Below are 22535 nucleotides of genomic sequence, written 5' to 3'. Positions count from 1 at the left end.
AAAACTCTTGTACTTTCTGACTTGTAAACTAGGTTTCGTTATTTGTGATAATGACCCTAGGTATCTCAATCATTGGACTTATAACGGAAATGATCTAAGAATGTTTAACCCCCATTTATTGAATAACCAAGGTGACTCAGTTGAATGCATGTGCTCGAGTGGAGCACGATGTATATCGGCATGTCATTATAGTTGTTACGTTGACAAAGATACTCAACAATTTGGGCGAAACATAGACGAGTAGTATGCCTTGTCTGGAGTACTTTCAAAAGTAGGTAATGACACTTTATATGATTGTAATATAAAACCTTTCTATGCATACGATTTACACGACCAACACCCACGATATAACTAAAATTGATATGTCTAAACAGATTAACGAGACTAATCAACATTTAAGAGTTAGGTAATGCATTTCTAAGCATGACTCAACTGTCTAATTCGGTCCAATAACAAAAGGTCCATGGTAATCATATAAATACACACAAATTTCAAAAATCAGGTATGTCATTACACAGTACTAAAAGCACCAAGTGCCGAATACTGAATTCTCACTTGAGCGTCGGAGTGCCTTTTGCAGGTACCATCAGAGTCTAGAGTTCACGGAGACCGAGAGGCAGAGCGACGATAGAAGATCGAGGAGCTCGTTCTGAGAGGAAGGGAAGACATGTAGACCGACCGAGGAGTAGTCTGAATCGTTTTCTTGGATCTAACCCCGTTTGAGAACAACCTTCATGCACTTCCTCTAAGAATCTCCCTACATCTTCCTTGGTGACACAACATAATGTTGAAGTAAGGAAATTATTTATCCATGGTTGCAATAAAAATCGAGATAAAGATGCAAGTCAACCCGTAATTTACTGCACCTCTTTTGGGTTAGTGTGGTTTCTCATACTAATTCTGAAAATGTCGAACACTTTAACAATAGTTCTGGAAATGCAATTTGCGACATAATAAGTTTAGAAACTTCCTTGATATATTGTTTTGCGTTTCCTTAGTTTAGTAGACTATGGATTTGTTTCAAAAAATTTATCCACAGATACTTATAGAAGAGAAAAATGAAATAATATTTTCATAAGCTTAAACTCAATAATATAGAGAAGCTATATTTATTGGAGAGCTATGAAGAGTAGTTTAGTTTTAATGCTACTATGATATTTATATCTTTGTTGTATCTTATATACTGGGCTAATACCAGAAACCATATTCCTCTTCTTTTCCGTGTGTCCTCATCCTTAATTTCATTTTTATGATTTCAAACACATTCTTTGTTCATAACGTTTCATGCCCTTTGAAATCAAAAAAGGAATTTTTTCCAAAAATTTATCCCATGCCTATACATACTAGCAAAACCTGACATTTTTATAATTGACAATTGACAATAGTTACTTCTTTGGTGGCAGGGAGAATGAGCTTTATTGGTGCTGATAACCTGCAATTCAAGGACATTGTATGTTTGTTCTCTTTTCACTTTGATTGGTTATTAGTTATTGTTATACACCTTTTGTAGGATGGTTTGAATATGCTGAAAATATTACACATAAGATCAATGTGATATTATTAATTCGAAAACATAAATCCTGAACATAAAAAGAACATCTCCTCAATGTTTTCCGTGTTAGCAATAGCCTTTTTAGTTGTAGAATATGTGGTAATAAACAGGGTTTAACTCCAAAATGGGTGAAATAGCGTTGCTCTTGTTCGTCCATTCTTATTTATAAAGTGATTCGAAGAATTCTCCAATTTAAATGGATATTTTTTTATCCTATTTAGATTTAAATTTCTATTATCTGTACAGGTTTTGGAGGAGCCATTTGACACTCACACTCTAACAGTGCAGGAAGGTCTTCAGACTCCCGGGGTTCGAATCTTCTTTCATGCTACTTCATTATGTATTTATTTTAACAGCTGAATGCATTGGATCTGGATTCATTTGAGTTGGTTATTCTATGCACTGACACGGTATGAAGATTGGACTAATTTGCATGGTTAATTTGCATTAAGACAATCTGAAAGTGTACAAAAAAATTATAATCTAGCAATAAGATTTATTCTGAAAGTGTAATTGTGTGATTTTAGTTTCTTTGCCCATTTAGAATTTATTGGTGTGACATTTGACTTATATAACATTGAAATTTGGGAGACCAATGCTATACCTAAAAGATCAAAAACATTATAGTTAGAATGGGTTGAATAGTACTATTTGAATCACAATTCGTTTAAAAATTCTTTCTCCAAGATACATATAATAGAATGTATAATTGTATAGCTTGAATCGAATTTGAATCGGATGATTCGTAATTTAACTCCGTCACGCACGATTCTAATAGGCGGACAGTTAGTAATTGAAACTGATACGTACAAAAAAAAAAAAAAAACAAATGATTGGAACTACCATGCTGATTAGAACTAACAGGTCATATATTGAGAAGGTAGAAGAAGCACAAAAAGTGGAGAACAAAACTTTTGCTTTACCGTTTGATTTGTTTGCACCAAATGCTTTGACAAACTTTAGGATATAATAAGGAGAACTATCCAATTTGTAATTTAGCTATTTGCATCAAATGTAATATGAGAGAATTTAGATATGTATTTTTTTTTTTTTAAGTGTAAAACTTTGATGAACTATTTAATTTAATGTACCATTCAAGTAAATATTAGATGAATGTGCGATTGTCATTTTTTTTATGTTAAATATATATTATATCATTTCAATAATTAATAACAATTTTCAACTAATAAATATGAAAACATTTAAAAATAATTTAGAATGTTAGGAATGATACAAAATGTCTGAGAAAATTATATATAGGACAATAATGTGCATTGTCACATCACTTCTTCATTTTTATTTCTCCTCAGGTTACACATGACAATAACGTGCATCATCACATCACTCTTTCATAATTGTTTTTGCTCCAGTTACAAAACATAATAATGTGCATCGTCACATCACTCTGCATAAGTTTTTTCCTCAGGTCACACAACACTATAATATGAATGATCACATCATTTCTTCATTATTGTTTTTCCTAAGGCCACACAACACAATAATGTGAATGGTTACATCTTTTCTCCACAATTGCTTTTCCTCATAACACATGCCTTAAAAGATAGATTTCAGCAACACTAATGTACCAACATCATCTTCTCTTTTAATGTGCACATGATAATAATTATAATAAATTTATCATCTAATACCATTGCGCACGTCATAAACAACCAATTCCCATAAACATTCAACCACTACATAATTAATACTAGATGAACATTCATATGTCAAAGTCAAAAATTGAAAACCGAAATTCAATTATCCACAGAAAACCAAAATCTCTTTCATTGTAGCATCGAAAATAAGAAATAAAAATCGAAAACCGTCCCAGAATTTAGCCCATCCGTAACTAATTCCTAGGAACATTGGATTATCACATAATTAATTTTGGATCAACATTCATTCACTAAAGTCAAAAATTAAAAGTTGAAATTATATTTTTCATAAATCAGATTTCGATTATCCTCCAAACAACTTTTTTTTTTCTGCTCTTGTTCACTATCATAAAATAAATACTTTCTCGGCTTTCCAAAAATCAAATTCAATGAGTATTTTTTTTCCACAATAAAAAATAAAGGTAAAAAATAAAGATGAGAAATCAGATTTTTCGGGAACCGAATTTTATTGAGAGAAATAAAATATAAATAGTGGTATTAAGGGAAATAATATTCAGCGTCATTGAAGAAAAAAATCCCTTAATTGTGCTATCCTTCATAAATCATTTAATTATTGGTGATGAATCTACTCAGTGTGCTTAGAATTAGCTTTATAGAGAGCTAGACTCAAATTATAAGATTTATAAATTATTTTTGTGAAAAAAACATGAATATGTTATTTATTTGCAAACATTAATTGTTACCTCCATTATTTTTTCTTTATTCCAGTGTATAAGCCTCAACCCATTTAAAAAAAAAAAATGAAATAGCGTGCTTAATCAATTCTTCCGACAGAGAATTTGGTGGCAGGGGAGAAGTTGAATTTCCAGATTTGAAAGTGATTTATCTTTCCAACAAACGCAATAGAAGAAGAAATAAAAGGAGAGAAGATAGAAAATAGGATAAAAACACTATAGAAAGAAGAGAAATTAAATGTAGGGTAATAATTAAAAAAGAGCTTAATAATACTTCTAATGTTGACATCTGATCCAGAAGGAAAGTGAATTAAAAATTGCATTGGATCTGAGATCCTGAAATCCATGAAGCAGTACTGATAAATTTGGTTGGCATTTGAGAGAGGTTCCAGCAGCTAGATTGAAGGAAGAGAGGGAAAGAAGATGATGGATGTTGAAATTGAGAGGTTCATCAAGGTATGGCTCACAACCATTTCATGTCTATGCTATTGTTATTTCATAGCCTCTAAAATACCAAAAGGGTTCTTGAGGCTTCTCTCCCTCCTTCCAATTCTCTACCTTTTCCTCATCCTTCCCTTCAACCTCTCTTCCTTCCACCTTGGTGGCCCCACCACCTTCTTCCTTGTTTGGCTTGCCACTTTCAAACTCCTCCTTTTCTCCTTCAACCAAGGCCCTCTTGCTCAATCACCAAACATTCTCCATTTCATCTCCTTAGCTTCTCTCCCCATCAACCTCAACCAAAACAAAACCAAACCCAAACCCAAATCCCTTTTACTCCTAAAATTGCTTATCTTAGCTTTGATCATACATGCTTATGACTACAGACAAAATTTCCACCCTCTTTTCATCTTAGTCCTTTATTGTTGTCACATGTACCTTGGCATAGAACTTGTCTTAGCCCTTACTGCCATCCCGGTTCGAACCCTCCTAGGATTTAACCTGCAACCTCAATTTAACGAACCTTATCTCTCAACTTCCCTTCAAGACTTTTGGGGTCGTAGGTGGAACCTCATGGTTACTGGTATTCTACGTCCTGCCGTATTCCACCCCGTATACAGTATTTCTACACGTTTTGTGGGTCCCTCTTGTGCCTTCTCAAGTGCTGTGTTTGCTACTTTCGTTGTGTCCGGACTCATGCACGAGTTAATATATTATTATCTTACGCGCGCGCCTCCCACGTGGGAAGTCACCTGCTTTTTTGTGCTTCATGGTGTGTGCACGGCGGCGGAAGTGGCGGTGAAAAAGGTCTTGCTCCGCCGCGGGTGGCGGTTGCATGGAGCGGTGTCGGGGCCGCTTGTGTTGGCGTTCTTGGCGGCCACCGGGAGCTGGTTGTTCTTTCCTCAACTGTTGAGGAATGGTGTGGATAGGAAGGCCATCGAGGAGTATGCAACTTTGGTGAATTTTATAAAGTCTAAGCTACAATTACATTTCTAGAGAATGTTTTTGTTACCATTTTTAAAGTATAGTTAACCATGTGTAGTTCATTTGTGAATCAAAGGTTTTTGTTGTTTAATTTCAATGACTTTCTTTTTGATTTTTTGTCTGATTTCTTGCAACTTTTTTTATGATACATCATCACTTTCTTAGAATCTATGTAGAACAGACATGAATATAGACACTGACACAGACACGGGCACGAAGATACGTATAATCTTTAAAATGTAGAACATCGGGATACGAATCTATATATTATATAATTATGAATTATATAAATTGACAATAAATATTTATGTATGCAAGTATGTTTCAGATTTTTTTGGGAGCAAGAAGATGTTTTTCATAACTAGTTCAAAACAATTTGTTTCTTATTTTTATAATCATAATAAAAATTTATACAATAAATTTGAGTTTTTAGAAAATTATTGTATTTAGAATTGTCAGAAATTCAACAAATATTTTTTGAATTGAACATTTCACCAATAAGTGTCATAGGAATATCATACGAATGTCGTACGAATATCGATACCGATACGCGTATCTGTCACAGACACACTATTTAAGAGAAATGTTCAAGTCTCAAAAGTTAAAAGTTTAATGGATTGGTAAAATGTTTGAAAATTAATAACACCAAAAAGAAAAAGATAAGAATTAAGAGTGACGAAATTATGATAGTTGAGTAATAAAATGTTTAACATATAATTAGCAAGAGTTGCAAAGCATCACATCTCTATGGCGTTGCAATGACATCGATGTTCATCAGCATTTCTATCCTCCTTCCGAGTCATCTATCACCTTTCTCACTAAAGTAATCACTAAAGTAAGTTTTGTGTTTCAACAAATTTTTCTTTAAGAATATTATTATTATTTTTAGCGTGGATTTTTTAATCGATCAATTGTTGTCAAGAGCAATAGCGGAGCTTATAAGTGATGGCGTAATTTAGGCCTTCCAATTTGTTGTTAGATTTACTGCTTTGGAAGCTTTTTTTTAGCACAAAATTATTGGTGATTAAGGTTTTGTTCATATATGTTTATGTGAAACTTGATTGTATAGAAAGACACCAAATTTAGTATGAATGATGTCTTAGTCTACTCTTCTTAATACCAGAGTTCAAGATATGATTTCATGAAGTATTAAACGTTATTATAATTCTTTTGATAAAATGAGAATCACAAATTTGTTAAAGTTCTTGTTAGGACAATCTAACAAGAAGAACCGTCTAATATATTATATTAGATCGTCTATTATGTTATAAGTTATATCAAACATTTAACAAGTTGAACCATCTCTCTTCTTCTTTTTATTTCTTCTATGTTTCATTTCAAAAATGATTCCATTTAATTTCATTTATCAAATCAACTACCCATCATACTTTATTTTTCGTCGCTATACTCAACCATAATCTAGAAAATTAGTTCTCAAGGAGTTAAAGACAACCCCATCTATCACTTTTGAAAAGTGATTGATCATAAATGTAAGAATAAACGAACCTAATGATGGATAAAAAAACATTATAGATCAAATGTAGGGTAATAATTTAAAGAAATTAAATGTAGGGTAATAATTAAAGAAGTGTTATAGTAATACGAAAGAAAAACAGAAACTACAAAGATGCAACAAAGTTAAAAGAATAAATATTCTAAGAATATTAGTTTCTTTGTATCACATTTCATCCAAAAGAAAACTGAACTAAAAATTGCAATTCTCCTTTTGGTATTGGATCTTTGAGATCCTCAAATCCAGCAGTATCATAATTTTTGGACATGAAGATTCATTTGTCATCTCTTCAATGGAGATGATTTTAAAGTATGTTCCTTGTAGTCTCTGGATAACTACCAACTATTTAATAGATGTTAATTGAAAAAAAATATATAAATAAAAGAATGATCCTAATTATGAAATAATATATCAAGATCTTTTTAAGATATGATAACTAATTTGTGAAATTTTCTTAAACGAGGATCAATAAGGTAATATTTATTTATTGAAAAATTAAATTATATATTTAGTTTGCATGTTACGTGTTTACAACTAAATAATAAATTATATTAACAAACAATTATATTAGTACATAGAACGTTGATAAAATCTATCTAAATAAAACTACAATATGTTGTGATTATAATATGATAATGAATTTTTGTGTGTGAAGAAATTGGAAAGAAAGAAGTAGGTTCCTTTTGCATCTTCTGGCGCGAACAATTACTGAAAGTCAATAAAATTTTGTCTGTGGCGGCAATAACAAATTGATAGAACCACTCGTTTACTTCCGAATATAATATATATTTTTGTGGATCGTGTTTTATATTTTATTCTATTCCACATCATAAATTATTTCCATGTAATTGTCATTCCAAACAGACATTTATCTGTAAATACTACGAAAATTGAAAAAAAAAATCTTTGGTTATGTTTTGTTTCTTTGTAGTAGAATGGGTGAGAGTGGAATAATAAAATAAAATTTAAAAATATTGTACATAAAAAAATATTTTAAATATTTTTCTTAATTTTGGCATCTGAAACTTTATCGGAGAGGAGCTTTTTATATTTATTTAAAGAGTGAGGGAGGAAGAAGAAAGGAATAATAAAATTTTAAAATAGGTAAAAAAGATGTTGCGAAAAATTTAATTAAAAATAAAGAAAATAAATTTTAAATTATTTGTGAAAGGAAAAAATTATTGAATTATGTAAGATTGAATATAATAGGTTAAACTTTTAAAAAGAAAATATTAAACTTTGTGGATGTTTATTGTTATTGGTAAATAATTTTTTTTTGATATGATTTTAAAAAATGTAGTTGACAATGTTAACTAGAAATATATAGGTATGGTCATTTACTAATTTTAAAATAGAAAAAATAAAAATTCAAAACGGCATGCAAAATTAGGTCCTCCGAATCCAAATTCCAAGAAAATTTTCATGTAAAAATATGTGAGAATTAGACTTCCCAATAATCAAATTCTCACTTTTAGGATGTGTTTGAATTGGGGTGGTGATGTTTTATGGTCAGCTTGAATTGTGAAGCTTGAATTGTGAAGTGGATGTGTAAGGATTTAAGAAAGATAATGTGTGAAGATGTGAGAAGAAAGTCTGAAAAAAGTGAAGTTGTTTAAATTAATATATATATATATATATATATATATATATATGTTAGAGTTCATGTGTGAAGAAAATTTATGAGGATTTGTGAGTGATGTAATGACGATGAAAAAATTATAATTTTTTTAAAGATGTAAAATATTATTTTGCAAATTTACCTTTGTCTATTAAAAAAATTTAATAATAAAATAAGTTATTTTTGTTTAAAAATAAACAACTTTCACATAGATTTAAAAATGATAATTAGAAAATAAATATGTATTAAATGTAAAAATAGTTATAATTTAAAAATTATAATTAGAAAGAAAATAAGTATTCAATAAATTAAATAAAAACAGAACTTAAAGTAATTTATTAAAATATTAAACATATACTATAAAATTAAAAAATAAATTAGATCTTATATAAATAAAAAAAATTATTTTTTAATATTAAAAACCATGTAGTAATGAAAAATAAAAGTTAACAATATAAAAGAATTTCATAACAAATTATTATCAAATAAATTATAACTCATAAACGTAATAATTATACACAAAACTATATTAATATAAACACAACACCAAAAAATTAAATAAAAACTGAACATGAAGTATACTACAAAAAAATCATGAAATAGAAATCAATTTTTATATACCAAAATAATTAGTTGCAATAGTAACTAAACTAGAGACTATTTTATAAACTAAAACAAAATTTGGTTTCTATTATTATTAAATAGTTTTTAAATTGGTATCTAATTAGAAACTAAATAATTGGTAGTTAAAACCTTGGTTGCTAATTAGATACTAATCATAATAGAAACTAATTTAGAAACCAAATTTTGTTTTAGTTTCTAAAATTGTCTCTAATTTAGTTACTATTGCAACTAATTATTTTAGTATCTAAAAATTTAGATTTTCTTGTAGTTATAGTTTCTTAAAATATTAAGCATATACTATAAAATTGCAAAATAAATCACATCTCATATAAATAAATAAAATAAATTGTTTTTTAATATTAAAAAACCTTACATACAAAATACTACAAACAGTAAAATAAAATAATAAAATAAACAAAAATAAAATAAAAAATAACACATGATTTGATTTTTTTCTCTATATTTCTTTGCGGGTTTATTTTAGGGTTTATTTTCTCATTCTCTTCCCCATTTCCCAAGAAAGTTTGAATTCAAATGACAGATATATTTTCACTTTCTTCTGTGAATATTACATCCACATAATCAAACATTTTAAATAGTAAACTATTCTATGTTGAAAAATAAAACGTGGTTGAGCTGGAGTTTTTTTTTTAATTTCTGTACTATTCAGAAAAAAGTCTAAGTCTTGAACATGGACATGTTGATTAATTAAAAAATGTTCCACCCATCTATATAATATTACTCATCATTTCCATAGAATTTCAGAAACTGATGACATAGATTGAAGGAGATGGAGGCTGAAATTCAAAAGTTCATCAAAGTATGGATTTCAGCCATCTTAGGTCTCTCTTATTGCTATTACATAGCTGCAAAAATACCAAAAGGCTTCTTCAGACTTCTCTCCCTCCTTCCAATTCTTTACATCTTAATCACTTTTCCCTTCAAAATCTCTTCACCTAACTTAGCTGGCTACACTTCCTTCTTCCTCGTTTGGCTTGCCACTTTCAAACTCATCCTTTTCTCCTTCAACCAAGGCCCTCTTGCCCTATCTCCCCCAAACGTTCTTCACTTCATCTCCATAGCTTCCCTCCCCATCACTCCCAAACCAAACACCACCACCAACAAACCCAAATGGCTTTTGCCCCTTAAAGCACTTATTTTTGCAGTCATAGTAGCTATTCATCACAACAATCAACACTTGCACCCTTATTTATTGCTGCTACTCTACTGTTGCCACTTGTACCTTGGCTTAGAGGTGGTGTTGGCCATTGTTGCAACACCTGTTCGAGTCATTTTTGGCGTTGAGATAGAATCACAGTTCGACGAACCCTACCTTTCCTCCTCGCTTCAAGAGTTTTGGGGTCATAGATGGAACCTTATGGTTTCTCGTATTCTACGTCCCTCAATATACGACCCTGTACGACGTATATCTACTTCTTTCATGGACCCTTCGTATGCCATGTTAGTAGCCATGTTTGCCACATTCTTTGTGTCGGGACTTATGCATGAGTTAATTTATTATTACGTTATACGTGTGCCTCCCACATGGGAAGTAACATGTTTTTTTGTGCTTCACGGCGTGTGCACGGTGGCAGAGGTGGCAACAAAGAAAATGGTTCTCCGTCGGCGGTGGCGATTGCACCGTCTCATGTCAGGACTACTTGTGGTGGCCTTCTTGATTGTGACTGCGAATTGGTTATTTTTTCCCCAGCTGTTGAGAAATGATATGGAAAAGAAGTGTACTGAAGAGTATGCTATTATGATCAATTTCTTTAAGTCTAGATTACCATTACATGTGTTTAAATCTTCACACTGAAAATGGTTAAACAATCACTGCATATAAGAGTTTTTACCTTTGTGTTTTTTTACCATGATGGAGTTATTTTTTTTACTTTTTATTAAAATTGGGTCCGTTTAAAAAAATTTATGTAAATTTAGCATGACTTCATATGCACAAATCGTCTTAATTTGACACGACTCTGCCATGTCATAATTTTTTTTTTTAATTTTATTGTTTATATATTGGATAGTAAGTTATGTGATGTTAAAAATTCATTTGATACATAATTTTCTAAGAGTGTTAGTTTTAAGGAACAAAATATTGGATAATCGTATATGGATCATGTTTGAATTGAATGAATAAATACATAGATAAAGAAAATGGATGTTCTAAGAGTGTTATGAATGAATAGATAAAGAAAATGAGGAAATTAATAATCAAACTTGAATTGAATTTTATTATTAAGCTTGTATGTGCGGACAATTGCTTCTATTCTGACCTTTCGTTCTACAATATAAACATTTTTTTGGCTTATTTGAAATTGAATCATCCATTTCGTTACAAATGCGTTGAGTGCTAGGTCTTCTTGATTGATGTCGACACATGATGGGGTCAGGTAAGAAATTTGGTCCCGTGTAAGTAGACCAATAATCCTAATTTCGAACTGGATTAAATTGGACCTCATAAACCTTTAAAATATTGTGCAAATTGTATATTGGGTCACAAATGTCGTTACCTGTAAATGACAAAATGAACAAACAACAATTACATGTGAACAAGGCAGACGTAAACCTTGAAATTCCCCACAATCACACCATCATTCATTTAATTTAACTGTGTATGTCATTGGGTAGCGTCGATGTTCGATAGTCAGCATATCTTCTACGTCAAAGACTGAATTTTATCGGTCATATCTTTGCACATGACACATAGCAGATTGTGCTTCATTCTTTCATAGCAAATTAATTTTTAACATTACATAACTTACTACCCAATATAAACAATAAAATAAAAATAAAAATAAAAATTATGATGTGGTAGAAGTCGTGCCAAGTTGGCACGACTTCAATATGACATGGCAGAAGTAGTGTCAAGTTGGCACGACTTCAGTATGACATGACAGTCGTGTCTAATTGGGACGATTTGTACATATGAAGTCGTGCCGAATTGACACAACTTACCTAAATTTGTAATTTTTTTTAAACGGACTCCATTTTGGTAAAAAAAAATAAAATAACCCATGATGGTCAAAACCCCTAATTATTTAGATTTGTATAGTAGAATATGTTACTGATGTGAGAAATAAGAGCTATTTATGTCGGATACGCCACCAACCATGTGTGTGTTCATAAAATAATAAACAAAAACCTTTCTATACAACACCATAAATATGTGTAGTATGGATGCTTTTTACATTTACTTTGACTACGACTACAACCTCTTTTTTTATGTGTTGCTTTTTTTTTAAAGGGTAATAATATTTTCAATCCTACTTTTCTGTATAATCTTATTACAATTCTCATACTATTATTTTAATATTTTTTATACTATTACAATAAAGAAGCAGTTACAACTGAAATTGAATGCGCCAAATACGCTTTAGAATATTCGGGTAATATCTCAACGTGATAAAAATCAGTAAACACGCCTCCGTGATAAGGGGAAACCATCACACATACATAAGTCAACCTATAAATAAGACTTCTGAATGGAGAAAAATGTACGTTTTTCATATATCACTAGAATACCAGAAACCTTGACACTGACTTGAGCGTCAGAGTGTAATCGCAGTTACCCCCGACCGACGGAGCACTTACAACGAGAGGAGAAGACAAATGAATTAGAAGATAACCGACACGTCAGCGAATTGTGTACCCAGCGGACCAGTATTACCTGGGCCCCATCAACCACACAGGTACAATATATTTATATCTAAATCAATCACGTTGTATACAACTCTCATGTTATCAAATATCATTTCTACTAGTTGATTTATTTTTTCCACCAATTATAATTTCAATAAAATTTCACACCCAGACAATGATACCATATATACTTTTGATTGCAAAAGTGTATTTTTTTTAATTGTTTAAAAATAATAAACATTAAAAAAATCATTAAATAAAAATTATTTTTAAAGAATAAAATGATTAATTATAATATTGACTACATTAGAAACTATTTTATAAACTAAAAAAATTATATTAGTATTTAAAATAGTTTTTATTATTAATAAAAAATTATAAAGTAATTTTTAAATTGGTATCTAACCATTAATTAATAAGGTTTTAGCTACTAACTACTTTATATTATAAATTAGTCTTTTAGAAACTAATTTAAAATCTAAAGTATTAGTAGCTAAAACTTTGGTAGCTAATTTATATACCAATTTATAAATTATTTTATTTTTTTATTAATAATAGAAACCATTTTAGATAGTAATAATTTTTTAGTCTCTAAAGTAGCATCTAATTTAGTCAATATAGTAACTAATTATTTTTTATGTTGTTATTTAATGATTTTCTTATAGTGAAAATAAAAAAATAAAATAAAACATTTAACACATAAACATTATATGATAGTCTCTAACCATATATACACCGGGTATGTTTACATATCTACACAGAAAAATTGCTATAAAATCATGTTCCTCCTTCCACATCAATCAAACCTAATATATGCCTTTGAGTATGAGAAAATAGAAGACTACAAAATTGCACCTGGTTCCCTTGACAAGCTTGCCCGGGCTATGTGTTGGATAAAATCAGCTTCCAACAAAGTTTTCCACTCAAATATGTCCCTCTTCCACCTTACTTTCCATCGCCATGCTGCATCTTCTCACTCCCCAACCTCATTCACCTTTTGACCCTGGTTTAAAGATAATGAGAACAACCTAGGGTAAAGAGTTTTGAGATTGTCGTTACCAATCCACACATCCTCCCAAAATTTTGCCTTTTCACCACCTCCTAATCTCCAAAGTAGCTGTTGTTGGAACCACAACTTGTTCCTTCTCCCTCTGTACATACTTTCTGTAGGTCTCTCCACCACCATGTCTGAAATTTCACTGGAGTTTGTGGACAATCAAAATTCATCCCATACTTTGAGACCAGAAGGTCCTTCCACTTCCCTTTCTCTTCCGACACACAAAACGCCATCTCCATTTGGCCAGGAGAGAATAATTGATCTTCCGAATATCTCTGATCCCCAAACCACCCTCCTCTTTTGATTTACATACATCTTCCCAACTAACCCATGAGATCGGCCTCATGTTACAAAGCTTTAAATTTAACAGTACATCTTATTTCACAAGTGTTGTTCTGGATATTATTTTATGATTTACACAAAATTGTTGTATGAATTGAGTGTTATGTTGTGAAAAAGTAATCAATCTATTGCATTATTTCTCTAATAGTAAGTGCTATAATTCATCATATGTTGCATTGTGTGACAAGTATTATGACAAAAGTGTTTATTTAATAATAGGAAGTAAGCATACAATGTTTTCCAAAATCATGCATACATGCATAATAAGGCTAAGGCAGCTACACCAAGATATGATTTTTAAATTTTCATTCTTTATTACTACCTCATGCATATTGTATATGACAGATACCTTACATATCGTTTATTTCTGCAGTTACCAAATGAATTAAACATAATCACATCAAAATAAAATTTCATTCAGAGAGCTCATTTTGTTATGAAGAGTATTCAAATAAGGTATATTTAGTTAATGTATTTTATTATTTTTTTATTTAATAAATCTTATTTAATTTTTTTTCTAACATTACAAGTCTTCATGAAAATATGATATTCAAAAGAGAGACTCTACCATCATCCTAGATGAATTTGATCTATTCTTAGATTGTTTAGTAATAATTAATCTAATTTTGATTTATAATTATGATAGAGCTCATACTCAATGTCAAATTGAATGTACTATATCAACATTATTTTTCTTTACTTTTTTAATATTATAAATTAAGTATATAACTTTACATATATGATCCTGTGATTAATTATTGTTATAAAAAATAAATAACTTCATAGTTCATGTAAAATTTTTTATATTGTGTTTTTAATATACCAATTGTATTTATTTTTAATTTATATTATTCTTAATTAATTTAATTTTAACTTATAAATTATTGTAAAACTAATATTATAATTTAATATATTATATGTGAAAAAAACAAATTTAATGTAATATATGTAAATATCATATTTTAAAAATATTCCCGTGCTTTGCACGGTCAAGATACTAGTTACCGAAGAGTCAATAAATTTTTGTCTGTTGCGGCAATGACAAATTGATTGAACCACTCGTTTACTTTCGAATATAATATATATTTTTGTGGATCGTGTTTTATATTTTACTCTATTCCACATCATAAATTATTTGCATGTAATTGTCATTCCAGACAAAACTTTTATCTGTGAATACTACGAAAATTGAAAAATAAATCCTCGCCTATGTTTTGTTTCTTCGTAGTAGAGTGGGTGAGAAGGAATAATAAAATAAATTTTAAAAATATTGTACATAAAAATATTTTGAATAATTTAATTTAAAATATTTTCTAATTTTTGCATCTGAAACTTTATCGGAGGGGAGATTTTTATATATATATTTTTAATTCTAAAGAGTGAGTTAGGAAGAAAAAAAGAATAATGAAATAAAATTTTAAAATAGGTAAAAAAGATGTTGTGAAAATTTAATTAAAAAGAAAGAAAATAAATTTTAAATAATTTGTGGAAGGAAAAAATTATTAAATTATGTAAGGTTGAATATAATTTGGTTAAACTTTTAACAATATTAAACTTTTGTGGATGTTTATTGTTATTGGTAAATGAAATTTTTTGATCTGATTTTTGAAAAACGTAGTTGAAAATGTTAACTAAAATTATAGGTATGGATGGTCATTTATAATTTTAAAATAGAAAAAATAAAAATTCAAAACTGCATGCAAAATTAGGCCCTCCGGGATCCAAATTCCAAGAAAATTTTCATGTCAGAAATGAAAAAATATGTGAAAACTAGACTTCCCAATTACCAAATTCTCACTTCTAAATAGTAAACTATTCTATGTTGGAAAATATAATGTGGTTGAGCTGGAGAGTTTTTTTCAATTTCTGTATTATTCAGAAAAAAAAGTCCAAAGTCTTGAACATGGACATGTTGATTAAAAAAATGTATGGAAGAATGTTCCTCCCATCTATATAATATTATTCATCATTTCCATAAAACTTCAGAAACTGATAATATTGATTGAAGATGGAGGGTGAAATTGAAAAGTTCATCAGAGTATGGATTTCAGCAATCTTAGGTCTCTGTTATTGCTATTACATAGCTGCAAGAATACCCAAAGGCTTCTTCAGACTTCTCTCCCTCATTCCAATTCTTTACATCTTAATCACTTTTCCCTTCAAAATCTCTTCACCTAACCTAGTTGGCTACACTTCTTTCTTCCTTGTTTGGCTTGCCACTTTCAAACTCATCCTTTTCTCCTTTAACCAAGGCCCTCTTGCCCTATCTCCCCCAAACATTCTTCACTTCATCTCCATAGCTTCCCTCCCCATCACTCCCAAACAACACCCACCAACCAAACAAAACACCACCACCAACAAACCCAAATGGCTTTTGCCTCTAAAAGCACTTATTTTTGCAATCATAGCAGCTATTTATCACAACAATCAACACTTGCACCCTTATTTTATGCTGCTACTCTACTGTTGCCACTTGTACCTTGGCTTAGAGATTGCGTTCTTCATTGTTGCAACACCAGTTCGAATCATTTTTAACGTTGAGATAGAATCACAGTTCGACGAACCCTACCTTTCCACCTCGCTTCAAGAGTTTTGGGGTCATAGATGGAACCTTATCGTTTCTCGTATTCTACGTCCCTCAATATACGACCCTGTACGACGTATATCTACTTCTTTCATGGATCCTTCGTATGCCATGTTAGTAGCCATGTTTGCCACATTCTTTGTGTCGGGACTTATGCATGAGTTAATTTATTATTACGTTATACGTGTGCCTCCAACATGGGAAGTAACATGTTTTTTTGTGCTTCACGGCGTGTGCACGGTGGCAGAGGTGGCAACAAAGAAAATGGTTCTCCGTCGGCGGTGGCGATTGCACCGTCTCATGTCAGGACTACTTGTGATGGGCTTCTTGATTGTGAGTGCGAATTGGTTGTTTTTTCCCCAGCTGTTGAGAAATGAGATGGATAAGAAGTGTAGTAAAGAGTATGTTATTATGATCAATTTCTTTAAGTCTAGATTACCATTGCATGTGTTTAAATCTTCACACTGAAAATGGTTATTTAGATTTGTATAGTAGAATATAGATGTTACTGATGTGAGAAATAAGAACTATTTATGTTGGATACGCCACCAACGATGTCTGTGTTCATAAAATAATAAATAAAAACCTTTCTATACAACACCATAATAAATAGATGTAGTATATATGCTTTTCACATTACTTTTTGACTACGACTACAACCTCTTTTCTTTTTTATGTGTTGCTTTTCTAACTAGTTGATTTATTTTGTCCACCAATTATAATTGCAATAAAATTTCACACCAAAACAATGACACCATATATACTTTTGAGCTAAATCAATTGCAAAAGTGTATTTTTTTAATTGGTTAAAAATAATAAACACTAAAAAAATCATTAAATAAAAAAATTAATGTTAAAGATGAAAATAATTAATTATAATGTTAACTATATTTTTTATTAACGAAAAAATTGTTAGTATTTAAAATAGTTTTTATTATTAATAAAAAATTATAAAATAATTTTTAAATTGGTATCTAACATTAATTAATAAGGTTTTAGCTACTAACTACTTTATACCTTAATTAGTATTTATTAGTCTTTTCGAAACTAATTTAAAATCTAAAATATTAGTAGCTAAAACTTTGGTAGTTAATTTATATACCAATTTAGAAATTATTTTATAATTTTTTATTAATAATAGAAACCATTTTAGATAGCAATAATTTGTTAGTCTCTAAAATAGTATCTAATTTAGTCCATATAGCACTACAAGAAATAAAGTAATTAGCGTGGGCTTGAGACACACAAATAGCTAAAAACCTACACAAAATCATTGTTAGCGTAGGTCTAGCATCTCCAAAAAACTAGAAACTAATACCTTGGATGCAAACATTTTTGTGTAGACCCCAATAGCTCACGCAATTTAAGTAGGCTAAACCTACTCAATATAGACAGTTTTTGAGTAGGTTAAACCTACACAATGTGGACGCCACATCATATTGGCCGCCACAAAGTTAACACTATTATTTTTTAATTTTAAGCTAGTGTAGGTTTAACCTACACTTCTTGGACGCTAAATTAAAATTATGAATGAGTTTGCTGACACTATAAGAAAATAATTTAAAATGTTAGTGTGGGTTAGGCCCACACAACATGTAAAATAAAAGAAAATGTTAGTGTGAGTGTGAAATAAAATAAAAAAATACAGGATAGATATTTTGAATATATATATATATGTGAATGTAAATAGAAATGAATTTAAATCTATTTCTCTAAATTAATACCAAATTAAATTTAAATCAAATTTCAATGAATCCAAATCCAATTTCATTGTAAAAAAAAATTCATTGTAATAATTCATTGTAGAACTTATCCTTTAGTTTATTTCAATTCTATCCATAGCTTGCATCTCTGAATTTTTTTTTATTCGGTCAAGCTGATTAGTAATGTGTTATTGTGTTGAAATTCTAATTCTAATTATGTATAGAATCGTTGACTCAAGTTTACGAGAAACTAATTCGTGATTTAAACAAGGATGAGATTCAGCTCTTATTTAGCTTTATGTTTCTTGTGCCTGAATCTTCCAATGCATATATATATATATATATATATATATAACTTTTACCAAATTGATATCCACAAATCACAAAAACTTGGAAAGTGTAGACCACACTAGAATTATAAAATGTAATGGATAACAGGTGCATGATTTACAAGTGCCAAGGGTGAAAGAAAATGATAAGTAACCAAGGTCACAATAATAATGTGACTAAGATTTGAGATCCACTACAACCCAAAGATGCCCCAATGATACAGCTCCACCATGTACATTAACTTTTTCCTGCATTTAAAATGAAGTACATCAATTATCTATTATTAAGGCATTGTTATATGAGGAATCAAAATGCTGAAGCAGCCAGATGTAGTTGCAAGGGCAGAAGCAGTTGTAAATAATTCTGGTGCCTGCAAAAACACTTATTCATTAACTTTAAATATGTGGATATTAATCAAGACCAAAGCAAGTTAACACTAACTTGTTACAACACCTTAGTTGCCCCATATCCTTTTATCTTTGCGATTACGTGTAGTCCAAGCTCACGTGCCTTTTCTCCACTTACTAGAACTAATGCAACAACATCATCACTGGCAAAATCAACCAGTCCATTATCAATAGAAGACTAAGCAGAACCTTATGATTACCTTATGATTACGGTACCCTATATTGCATGACACGACACAAATATCAATTTTTTAGCAAATGAAAGAAGGGGCAAGAACAACCCCCTTAGCATTTAGGTATCAAGGAACACAAGGGAAGGGAAGAACCTTATGCTACTTAGCATTTAGGTATCAAGGAACACAAGGGAAGGGAAGAACCTTATGCTAGAAGCATTGCCAGTAGTCACAGAACCCCAACCTGTTTAAAGCTAGGTCGAAGCTTCCTTAATTTTGCAGCATCAAATTGACAACACAAACACAAATATTAAGAAAATGTAGGAATTTCAACTAAAATACAAATGAGCACGCAAATTTCATGTAAGATTTCAGTTAGGAACTTGTAAAATGACAAAAGATATTTGAATGTGTTAAAGTTTTGTATTCAACATGAAAAGAACCATGGCAATAAGGGAATTTTAAATGCAGTGGTTGGCACTAAAACGAATTAACAAACACTCCCTGCCTCTAACTAAACAACAAAAGAAATTCAAAAGCTCGTGTATACAGATTCAATCTTAACATTGAAACCGATCTTAGCCAAGTAATGCTTCACCAATTCATCAGGTATCTAAACAAAGAAGGACAGTGATTAAATTGGGCAAAATGGGAAATTGGAAGAACAGAGATAAAAGAAAGTTACCGTGGGAGTGTAATCCATTAAGGAAGCGATAAAATCAGAGAGAGCAGCGGCATTGCCTCTTCCTTCACTCGATTGTGGGTTCTGATTCGTCCTTCTTTCTTTCCGATCAATCGCTACTCAATAAAGCTTCAGAATTCACTCAAAAGAGTCTGCGGACTCTCCGTCGCATCCGTCGCATCTTGATGTATCTCGCCCACGAAGACGGTGGTTCCGAGCTTCTACGACCAAACCGGAGCACGACGTCGTCACGGTCCACTACGAAGCTCCGACATTCTCCAAACTCATGCAATTGATTCGCAATATTCTCATGAAAGTTGCGACTTGGTATTCATATATGGAATTGTTGCAAAGCAAAAACAGAGAGAAAAGAAGAAATAGGATTAGGATTAGGGTTAGGGTTCGGTGGTGGATGAGGAAAGTAAATTGAATTTTTGCTTTCAGAGAAGTGGCGGTCTGAATCTTATATGAACTGCGATAATAACTGACTAAGCCATGCCATAAGGGTCATTCTCCAAACGGAACAGGGTCAAGCCTTTCGATTTTTGAGTAGATTGGGTGACAGATCGGTCATAGGAGTACTCCGGGATATAAACCGCCATAGGTTGCCCGTTTTCATTTCATGGAAAAGGCTGAAGGTCCTATTAGGTCGTGCGTGGAAAGCTGAATATAAAAAGGGTCGAGCTGATGAGTGCCTTTTTAGCCTTTACTAAATGAAATTAAGCGGTGGACCAAGTAAATTAAAAAATAATTTAAATTTTAATAAAATATTTTTTTTCAGATAACTTTTAAAATTCTAAAAATTATTTAGAGGTGGCCTAACCTACAATGTAATTATTATTTTTTTTCGTTTCCTTAACTGACACAAATAAATTAATATTATTAAATTATTTTTTATAATTATTTGTGTAAATTTTGTGTGTGTTTGACCGACACTATCTTTTTCATTTTTTTTTCTTGTTCATTTTGTGTAGGCTTAACCTACAGAAATAACATCTATTTGTTGACTCACGCTTTTCATGGCAGCTAAAGCTTATTATTCTTGTAGTGTAGTGACTAATTATTTTTTGTATTGTTATTTGATGATTTTCTTGTAGTGAAAATAAAATAAAACATTTAAAATATGCTTAACTTTCGTCATACTTTCATGTTTCTCCTTCCACATCAATCAAACCCAATATATGCATTTGAGTATGAGAAAACAGAAGACTACAAAATTGTACCTAGTTCAAAGTGAAAATTGTGTTGTTTGTTCTCCTTAACTATTATGGTTTTCTTGAATAATATTAGCAATGCTACAATGTATTGTAAATCAAAACATGAATAAACATAAATTGAACACATACAATAATGTGTTCACATATAGATCTTATCATATCATGATTCTCACACAATCATACAATCAAGAAGGAATAAGCACTTACCTTGATCCATGAGTGATCCTAATTGAGCAGTTACTTTATCTCCTTTATCCCAATCTATCTCTTGCAATTCCGTTCTTATCACACACTTTCGTGATGGTTAATAGTGAGAGAACTATTATTTGCAGAGACAAAACCCTATAGCCTTTAGTACCCAATCTCCATCAGATGTAGGTTTTCATTAGGTATATCATCAGATATATATTTCTCACATTAACCAATGGGCCTTTAATTCTATTATTAAATCATATTTGGGCCCAAAGCTCAAACTCTAAGTCATGTGAGTCACTTTATAGAAATTAATATACATAATTTCTTACATGTATGATTGTCATATCCCTGATTTATCTTCATCCCACGATTTACCATGAATACTACATGTACCTACCCACCTCTAGGTCGGACATGAACATTAGCCCGAGATGGTTATCTAGTCGAGTCTTCATTTGTCATAAAACGTCATCAAGAAGAAAACGGCCTAATCAATGAGCAATGATGAGCGGCTATTAGTTACATGACTAACCCAAAGGACTCATAACAGTCCACTCAGAAGATAACAAATGATCAACCTATAAATATTCACTCTCCAGGAAGTAAAATCTTATCTTATCTCATACTCTTAACTCACTTACTGTTAAAAATTCACTATTGTTGTGCTCTTACTGACTTAAGCATCGGAGAGTCATTTTCAGGTGAACCTCCCCTTCACATTGGAGAGAAGCTAAGAGCTCGTTACCTGAGGAACATCCGATTCACATCGAGTTGCACTTCCAAGCTCATTTTCGGTAGCATTTGGCGTCCACCGTGGGACCAGGTAAAACTTTTCCTAAAACCATTACGAACATTTGGACGTACACTCTCGACATGAGTACTCAACAGGACACGCGAATCAACAACTAGCGACCCTCCTCCTAGTTTAGGATATAAGCGAGGAGAACCTATAAACTTTGGTAGCAAAACCATTGGTTGCTAATTATACACCAATTTAGAAACCATTTAACAATAATAGAAACTAATTTAGAAACCAAAATTTTTTTAGTCTCTAAAATGGTATCTAATTTAGTCACCATAGCAACTAATTATTTTTGGTCTCTAAAAAATGGTTTCTATTT

The 22535-nt window shown here is 30.9% G+C and overlaps 3 protein-coding genes and 2 long non-coding RNA genes across 9 annotated transcripts; 4 read left to right on the top strand and 1 right to left on the bottom strand.

Annotated features, from left to right (window-relative positions):
• The first annotated feature begins 285 nt into the window (after positions 1–285).
• On the top strand, positions 286–1982 carry LOC137831283 (uncharacterized). Its single transcript, XR_011084395.1, has 3 exons — positions 286–792; positions 1404–1450; positions 1799–1982. It is a non-coding gene; the product is annotated as an uncharacterized lncRNA (long non-coding RNA).
• Positions 1983–4034: 2052 nt separating this feature from the next.
• On the top strand, positions 4035–5438 carry LOC137831282 (probable long-chain-alcohol O-fatty-acyltransferase 1). Its single transcript, XM_068638892.1, has one exon. It carries the CDS (start codon positions 4326–4328, stop codon positions 5334–5336), a length of 1011 nt encoding a protein of 336 aa, XP_068494993.1. The 5' UTR covers positions 4035–4325; the 3' UTR covers positions 5337–5438.
• Positions 5439–9847: 4409 nt separating this feature from the next.
• On the top strand, positions 9848–10947 carry LOC137833066 (probable long-chain-alcohol O-fatty-acyltransferase 4). The gene has a single exon (XM_068641449.1). The coding sequence runs from the start codon at positions 9870–9872 to the stop codon at positions 10893–10895; it is 1026 nt and encodes a 341-aa protein (XP_068497550.1). The 5' UTR covers positions 9848–9869; the 3' UTR covers positions 10896–10947.
• Positions 10948–16131: 5184 nt separating this feature from the next.
• LOC137833065 (probable long-chain-alcohol O-fatty-acyltransferase 3) lies at positions 16132–17185 on the top strand. The gene has a single exon (XM_068641448.1). The coding sequence runs from the start codon at positions 16132–16134 to the stop codon at positions 17173–17175; it is 1044 nt and encodes a 347-aa protein (XP_068497549.1). The 3' UTR covers positions 17176–17185.
• Positions 17186–18711: 1526 nt separating this feature from the next.
• LOC137831280 (uncharacterized) lies at positions 18712–20665 on the bottom strand. Of its 5 annotated transcripts, none has more exons than XR_011084393.1 (4): positions 20006–20665; positions 19525–19589; positions 19182–19290; positions 18765–18988 (listed from the first exon to the last, which is right to left on the bottom strand). It is a non-coding gene; the product is annotated as an uncharacterized lncRNA (long non-coding RNA). The 5 variants fall into 5 exon arrangements; XR_011084392.1 differs by having other exon boundaries at positions 18765–19110; positions 19194–19290; XR_011084391.1 differs by having other exon boundaries at positions 18975–19110.
• Positions 20666–22535: the final 1870 nt, after the last annotated feature.

This window comes from Phaseolus vulgaris, chromosome 6 (assembly GCF_000499845.2).
Source record: "Phaseolus vulgaris cultivar G19833 chromosome 6, P. vulgaris v2.0, whole genome shotgun sequence".
Taxonomy (NCBI): Eukaryota; Viridiplantae; Streptophyta; class Magnoliopsida; order Fabales; family Fabaceae; genus Phaseolus; species Phaseolus vulgaris.
Note: the sequence above shows the minus strand (reverse complement) of the source record. Positions and strands in the feature narration are given on the sequence as shown.